Source organism: Primulina huaijiensis, chromosome 2 (genome assembly GCF_012295235.1).
Source record: "Primulina huaijiensis isolate GDHJ02 chromosome 2, ASM1229523v2, whole genome shotgun sequence".
NCBI classification, from domain to species: Eukaryota; Viridiplantae; Streptophyta; class Magnoliopsida; order Lamiales; family Gesneriaceae; genus Primulina; species Primulina huaijiensis.
This window is the reverse complement of record NC_133307.1, coordinates 27,168,318-27,175,697: the sequence shown is the minus strand read 5'-3', so window position 1 is coordinate 27,175,697 and position 7,380 is coordinate 27,168,318. Positions and strand designations below refer to the sequence as shown.

Sequence of the window (7,380 nt, the reverse complement as noted above, 5' to 3'; positions counted from 1 at the left end):
GTTGAGGAAATTGATTTTTATGAAAATCACTAATGATAAGTTTTTGTAATTGTTTTAGTTTTCTAGTGATTAATTTTTACCATAAGACACCACATAAGTATTTATACTTGTGCATATTTAATCTTGTCCATCTATTTATTTAAAGTGAATTTGTGTTACAAAATATAATATTCCGCTGCATGTTATCCGAGATGTTGTAACATCTGACACAACATTTAATTCTGATAAAACACGAATTTACTATTTTACATCCTATTCTGATAATTTCATTATTTTTAATATATGTCGAACACCACAAATTCTTACACATGCTTTTTTCTTTAAAAAAAATCCATACTTTTTAACTATTATTATTATTATGAACTATATAAAATAGACTAATTTTTCTTTAGGACGGATGCTTTATAATAGCAAGGATATGTCTAAATTTCAAATTATACATACATAAGCAGCATTAACATTTCCAACTAGGGGTTGGGATACTGCAAATTATTGATTGATCCCTGACAATATTTTGCATGGAGGTATCAGGTTTTTTTTGGAGACGAAACGACATCATCTTGTGGAACAGGCGTATGAATTGAATCCCATGGCTCGCTTCGTCCCAACCACAGATTTTCTTGTGTTGAGTCCCATGATCTCTTCACCCCCATGGCCTTGTTTCTCATCCTCTTCATTGACATCCGAATCTCCATCTAAAAAATGAAATCAGGAGTCAGAAGGTACATTGAAAAATGTTTCTCTTATCTATTAGCTTATTTTCATGAAGGAAGCTCGGTTTAAAGGAAAAGTGGTCTAGCCTGAGGCACTGGCTAGCGAAAATTCAGTGAGGCGTTTGACACAATCTTTGAGTGCTTGGAGCTCAGCTTCTTTCTCGTGGAGTTTAGAATGAGCTTGATGCAGCTCAGCCTCATATTCCTTGATCTGGCTTCCCTGTCTCTCGATGAGTAGATTGCACAACTTCTTATCTAGTTCCGATGGCGATACTCCATTATGTTGGAACGAGTTTGATTTATAGCAATCTTCTTGATGAACTTCATTTGATAAAACTTCATCCTGCATGATAAAGCTCAGACTGAAGAACAAAATACCCCTTGCTCAAGGAGAATGATGATTTAGATGATTTGAAAATGATTCACGTCAAGTTCATCGGATTGTAGTAATAACTTTAACCCATTCACAAGAATCTCGTAAGAGTAGCAAAATAAAACAGCATTATGAGTTTCATTTGTTAACCACTAACTTAATAGAAAAAGGGAAACCAGCGGGCAGTAAGTGATACAGCACTTAAAAAACTCACCTCTAAAAAACCGGTTCTTGCTTCAGTATCGGAACTTTCTATCGCACACCATGGAAGCTTCTGTAATTCAGACTCGAGCTCTACTTCGAGCTGATCTATTTCGAGCACCTCAAGCTGCCGGTCTTCGGTAAGAACACTGCTTGTATATTCACCTTCCTCAGTCCAAGATCGACAACATGATTCGATGCTATCTTTACTCTTGGTGCATGGCTTAGGGAATGAAGGGGCATTGTATATTCTTTCCATATGCTTATTATTTCTCTGGGCTTCTATCCTGTTACGTGAGCTAGCTCTTCTTGAAATCTCAGCTTTTAGTTCTTGGACAGTTTTAGCAGTTTCATCCATTGCACAATTCAGCTTATTGATTTCCGCTTTTCCAGCAGACATCATATACATTATTCCAACGCCAACACCCAAACCGAAGGAATTATCTGAAAACGAATTATAGATGCATTTAGAATACTTGTACACATGGACCAAAATCTGCAACTAGAAACAGAACTAATAATTTTTTGTGTGCAATTCTTTAGCTTGGAACTCACGCATCCGGATGTATTACGTAAAATTATATTTTCTTTTTTATAGCATCAAACAATTTCATTAGGATGGAGTAAAATGAATTCAAGTTCCATTTTCAAAAAGAAAGGAATTCATGCTAACCGAAGATAGTTACATCCAGTCAATGAGCTGTAATGGCTCATTCAAACAAACTATATTTTTATTATTGGAGAAACATGATCGCCGCAGTAACATGGGAAGAGACTTGGTAATCTGCTATCCCGTTTTTGTGGAAATTCATAAGCTAAACTTAAACATGCAATTCTCTCTCACTAGAAAACTACTCGCGACATGCGTACAGTCCTTGAAGCTCTATACTAAAATCCAGGGTTAAGATATTTTTTGTGCCACATCCTTTTTTACCAGTTCTCCTAGAGCACCAAGACGAAATTAACTAAACTAATATGATGCTTTCAATAGCCAATAACTCAAAGCTTGGTCGAAAACTAGAGTGGCATCTATGAAGTTGAGGCAAGCAGAGAATGGTAATTATCAATTTGCACTTCTTCTTCTTGGGGTATAATGTGAATACACCGCGTACTGTGTAGAATTTGAATGCTTTGAGGTACTTGTCATTTGTCAAAGCATATGGGGAATTATCAGAATGACTAAATAGCACCACTCCGTACACCAAGGATGAACTTGTTGAAAACCTAATGTTAAAACTATCTATTTCAATCGCTGTTCGATATTCTACTGATGTACTTATAGAAACATCACAACTGAATTAGACAAAATTGATAAGATCTGATTTAATTTACTTTTATACTCCAACCTAAAGAACACATTTTTAACCTCCTGGTAGAAGTATGATAAATATTTAACACAGGGGACACTTTCTGCACCATTTGAGCCGTGAAAATTTTCAAAGTGTTGGAACTACTCTTTGTGAGTAAGCATTAGTAAAATGCATAACATATTTAGACCATTGCTTCTCAAATAACAGCATAATTTCTTACCACATGATATACGCAAAGTGAAACAATTAGTAATAAGAAAGAACCAAACCTTTAGAAACGCAGGATTCACACCTTCCAGCTGCATGCTTTCCAGTTCTCCTCTTCTTCAAGCAAACTGAGATTGTTTTCCCACTCCCATTTCCTCTCTGCTCTCCCACCAATCCTTTCTCACCACCTTCAACAGGCCAACATTTTTTCCCCTTTTTCCCTCCAGCGTTTTTCTCAAGACTTTTAAACCCACTTCCCATTTTCTTGGTAATGTCCTTAGACCTCCTCTCCGTACTTGAAAATTTAAATATTCTACCGTAATTATTATCTGTCTCACTAAAATTGTCTTCTTGAAAGGCTTCATCGTAAGAAAAGATTGGATCTTGGGTCTCAATACGTACATTTTGATCGCATTCTTGCCCATTTTGATTGAAATCTGAAACGGGGTTTTCAGGATCGGTGGGGTTTATGAGTTTCTTGGCTAGGATCCCGGATCCTGCCGCTGCAGCTGCTGCCAATAGGACTTGCCACATCCGGGTTTGAATGCTAAAATTGCATGTGAGTTTACTACTTACAAGGATTGGGATTTAAGTGTGAAAAATAGGAAGCTCAAAAGTCTGCATCGGAGAAAAAAGGGGGAGTTCTCGGAGCTTCATCATTGACATTTACTTATTTTGAAAAGGCTAAGTGTTGGTGAGGCTCGCAGAGACAGCGTGACATCGGGCACTGGTCCTTTGAGCGTGATAGGCACGTGCTTCCCGCTTTTAAATACTTTTTTTAAAATGGAGTTTTGGTAAAAAAATAATTTGGTTTACTTATCCAAATAATAAGCCGAAAAGTATCATTAATCCATCATTCCTCTTCAGTGGCTGTGATGAATCTGACGATGCCTTGAAATCTTTCCTTTCTGTATGAGAAGTGAAATATACGATAGAGTTCAAGTTCTTGGGTGTGTTTACAGTGAAACAGAGCTAATCTCAGCAATCGGCGGAGGCTGCTTAAATACTCAGAGTGACACTTGACTCTTGAGTTTCAAAGGTAGATACTTTATCTCTATACATATTCTTCTGGGGGAAAACCGATTGTAAATGGGGTGAAAAATGTAGAAATATGCGTATTTATTTTGTGTTCTTTGATGGGTCAACGGTCATCTGTAAATTTTATCCTTCTGCTGTGATTAAAATGTTTGTGTCACCAAATAAATTCGCCTTCGCCCTTGAACCGCATCCCTTCTACACATGGGCTTTGGCGTTCTTGATTAACTTATTCGGATGGTGTTATCTACTTGTGTATTAGATTCATCATTTATGCACAATTGGGGTCTGATAATTTCTTGCATAAAAATTGATGATGCCAGTTTCTTAGCTGCTGAATTTGCGGAATTTGAGTTCGGACTTCTCGGTCGATTAAAGATCATTGTTCAAGAAATACGTGTTTTCCTTGACAATTGACATGTTGACGCTCGTCTCGCCCCAACTGCATTTGGCTCCTAGATTTGGGAATTCACCTCCATATACTATCGCGTCCTGTTTATCTTTGTATTACCCGCCTCAGGCAAGTACAAGATGTCAAACTAACTATAAAAGACCCGGTAAAAGATGGAGATGCAAGTGTGGCACTAGCTATTCGTCCGATCAGGAACAATTCGAAAAGGAGGACGAAGAAGATTTTCAAGTGCTGGTGGCCATTCAAAGTTTGTACAACCATATTGTAATCCTTGACAGTCCTAGTTCAAGGCTTTTGCTTCTCGACACCACTGGTATATATGTGGACTTTTGTGCTTTCTTTTTCCCCATGAAATCCCATAATCAGTTAGCTAGCATGGAACTAATTTGCAGGTAATATTCACAGCATCCTTAATAAAGGAAGTAAATGGACTAGCTCGTATTGGGTATGTGATTTCTCGATCTTCTAATGAAAGTTCATCCCTGTTGCATATGTCCAAAATGTTGAACACACCAATTAATGTATTCGTGGTTTCATTCTTGTAATTGTCAAATCCTAGACTGATCTTGAGTTGTCCCTGATTTTTTTTAAGAATATTTTAGTTTTGGGTAATCGAAAATGCCTTTTGACTGGGTTATTCTCTTTCATGTCAGGTCGATAAGCTGCGTTTTAGGTTATGTTTTGATTAAAGCATTTGATTTGGAAAAAAACTCTACATGGATTTTAAATGACTTCATTGTTTGTGGATTTGGGATTAATTATAGTTACTGACACGAGAGCTTAAATTGAGAGAAAGTGCTATGAAATATACTTGATATGACTCAATATAAAGGATTTCAAATTCCAAACCCAAGTTGTGTAAAAGCTATATAAGCTTGCCTCTGCTCTACTATATTCACAAGGGAGGTTTTAATTCCACTTTTATAGGATGAGTTTGCTACCTTGCCGCCCGTGATTCCAAGGGGTCCAGTTGCCATCTTTGGCCTGGTAAGCCATCTCTATCTGTTCCAACTTTTGTGCAACATCGTTTTGGTATCCGTGTTGTGGTTTTCTTGGAGCATAGTTATTCATGATCACTACTTCAATTTCAGGGTGGAGGAACAGCTGCTCATTTGATGTTGGAATTATGGCCTTCGTTGCAACTCGAGGGGTGGGAGATTGACGAAATTGTAATATTCCTAGTATTATATCTCTTTGGAAATCTTTGGATGCTATGGCAGTACGAACTAACATTTTTCTAATGAAACATCATAGTTTGCTATTTGAGCACCACTATCTCAGCGTCTTCAACTACCTTGCATTGAAAATGCCTCAAGTCATCGTGATTAAACTGGTATTTATGATTTGATTTGTAATATATTTTTATTTGCTCCTCAGTTGATAGATATGTCGAGAGACTATCTTGGTCTTTCTGATCTCGAGAAGCACAACAGTGATGGTGGGATACTTAAAATTAACATTGGTGATGTGTTTTCTCCATCAGTTGGTATTACTGGAGGATACTCAGGTAAAAGAATCCATCTTTCTTGTTTCATGCATAAATAGTTAATTTATCCTATTTAATAAAATCGTGTCCTTCGATAAACAAGGATTATAATTTTGTTTTGTTTATGAGTGGCATCGATTACTCGGGAAAATATATAGAATTATTAGAATCTATGTTTCGCCTGTTTGATCAATTGAGTAATTGGTCATTTGTGCTCAATATGTTTCAGGCATCATAGTCGATTTGTTTGCTAATGGGAAGGTTTTGCCACAGTTGGAAGAGGTATTGGTGAATGGAGAATATGAAATCCACTAGCTTATCTCCAGAAGTTTTTGAAATCTATAAGTTATCTTCTGCATAATGCATCTGCGTGTACAAGTTTTTGTCGAATAAAAATTTATACGAAAAATATGAACCTAGTGAAACTGGAAACTGAAAACAAAGAAAGGGCCATATAATCAAAAATCCGCTAAGGGCCACACTCATTTGTTAATTCTGATAGGAAAACCTTTCATTTCTCGAAGTTCATACACATGGCTGCTAATATTACGAGCTTTGGACTTCTTAATTTATGGTTTATGAAAAATTGATGTACTTTGCCATCTTGAGTAGGCTTCAACTTGGTTGGAACTCTATGGTAAATTGGCGCCTAATGGCCGGATTATGGTGAATTGTGGTGCTGGCCAAAACGAAGTACAATCGGCAGGATCTTCTGTATCTAGTAGCGATGGTTCATTCACCGATGGTTCTTGGGAACTGAATGCTACTATCAAGGCGTGTTGCAAAGCCTTTCCTGGACAAGTAGGATGCTTACCTTTTGGTTCTATTTTTATGTAGAAAAAGAATTTACTTTTAAAAAAATTATGTTCTAAATAATTTATTTTCTTATAACTAATTTTTTTTAAAAAAAAAATTAAGGTGAGTTTACGATTACACATGGTTTTGGCTACATATTCATCTGAACTAGAACCAAATTCTAAGATTACCAAAACTGTAACTGTAGAACAACCGACACTGTAGAGGGATCAGGATCAAGAATGTGGCTGTCATACACTGATAGTAATGCATTTTCTTTAGCAGCCATCGTTGCTAATCTAAGTCTTAACCATTTACGTAATCCCAGGTTAACTGGAAGAAGATGTCGAGAAAAGCTGGTGAAAACTATGTAGCTCTGACTGGGCCTTTGCCAGATTTGGGTGTTTGGTCAGCTTGTCTTCCTAGTGAATTGAGCTCACGTGTTTACCAATGGAAGATCTGTAACAATTCTGGCATTTTGCATGGCTGTCATTGATGGTCAAGCAATATATAGCTCACTACACTTCTTTGAACCTTCCCCACATTGTCTTACATTAGAATGTCATCCACAGAGGTAGAGACTTGAAAAAAGCAAGCCATACCCAAATCTATTTACGAGGTAATCGTGAGGATTCCGCGGCAAGAAAGGGAAGTCCTTTGAAGTCGCTTTTCAAATTTTAGGTTCACGTGCATAGGGATAAATACAGCGAAGTTGAATCTCCCCATTTCATCTGGCATGTCCTGTACATTTGGTCAGGACGCAATGTTAAAGCAGTGTAACTCCTTGCGAAATATGGCATTGTCTCGGTGTTTTTGACAAACATTAATAAACTTACCTGGTTTTTCTT

General features: G+C 37.0%; 2 protein-coding genes across 5 annotated transcripts; one reads left to right on the top strand and one right to left on the bottom strand.

Moving 5' to 3' along the window:
* Nucleotides 1–400: 400 nt before the first annotated feature.
* LOC140971168 (uncharacterized) lies at nucleotides 401–3,494 on the bottom strand. The gene is made up of 4 exons (XM_073433276.1): nucleotides 2,867–3,494; nucleotides 1,301–1,731; nucleotides 801–1,056; nucleotides 401–695 (listed from the first exon to the last, which is right to left on the bottom strand). Exons 1-4 carry the CDS (start codon nucleotides 3,336–3,338, stop codon nucleotides 556–558), a joined length of 1,299 nt encoding a protein of 432 aa, XP_073289377.1. The 5' UTR covers nucleotides 3,339–3,494; the 3' UTR covers nucleotides 401–555.
* A 117-nt stretch (nucleotides 3,495–3,611) lies between these two features.
* On the top strand, nucleotides 3,612–7,326 carry LOC140971170 (uncharacterized). Of its 4 annotated transcripts, XM_073433277.1 has the most exons (9): nucleotides 3,617–3,843; nucleotides 4,163–4,564; nucleotides 4,644–4,696; nucleotides 5,179–5,238; nucleotides 5,343–5,420; nucleotides 5,629–5,758; nucleotides 5,967–6,019; nucleotides 6,350–6,538; nucleotides 6,861–7,326. In XM_073433277.1, exons 2-9 carry the CDS (start codon nucleotides 4,258–4,260, stop codon nucleotides 7,026–7,028), a joined length of 1,038 nt encoding a protein of 345 aa, XP_073289378.1. In that variant the 5' UTR covers nucleotides 3,617–3,843; nucleotides 4,163–4,257; the 3' UTR covers nucleotides 7,029–7,326. The 4 variants fall into 4 exon arrangements, with proteins under 4 accessions (XP_073289381.1, XP_073289379.1, XP_073289380.1 ...); XM_073433280.1 differs by lacking the exon at nucleotides 6,350–6,538 and having other exon boundaries at nucleotides 3,612–3,843; XM_073433278.1 differs by lacking the exon at nucleotides 5,179–5,238 and having other exon boundaries at nucleotides 3,616–3,843.
* Nucleotides 7,327–7,380: the final 54 nt, after the last annotated feature.

Excerpts from the sequence above, each read along its gene's own strand:
- LOC140971168 (XM_073433276.1), bottom strand. The coding sequence starts at position 3,338 with ATGTGGCAAGTCCTATTGGCAGCAGCTGCAGCGGCAGGATCCGGGATC. Across the intron at positions 1,732-2,866 it reads TGAATCCTGCGTTTCTAAAG|ATAATTCCTTCGGTTTGGGT; the intron begins GTTTGGTTCTTT and ends ATTCGTTTTCAG. Across the intron at positions 1,057-1,300 it reads CAAGAACCGGTTTTTTAGAG|GATGAAGTTTTATCAAATGA; the intron begins GTGAGTTTTTTA and ends TTTATCATGCAG.
- LOC140971170 (XM_073433277.1), top strand. The coding sequence starts at position 4,258 with ATGTTGACGCTCGTCTCGCCCCAACTGCATTTGGCTCCTAGATTTGGG. Across the intron at positions 5,759-5,966 it reads TATTACTGGAGGATACTCAG|GCATCATAGTCGATTTGTTT; the intron begins GTAAAAGAATCC and ends AATATGTTTCAG. Across the intron at positions 6,539-6,860 it reads GCAAAGCCTTTCCTGGACAA|GTTAACTGGAAGAAGATGTC; the intron begins GTAGGATGCTTA and ends ACGTAATCCCAG.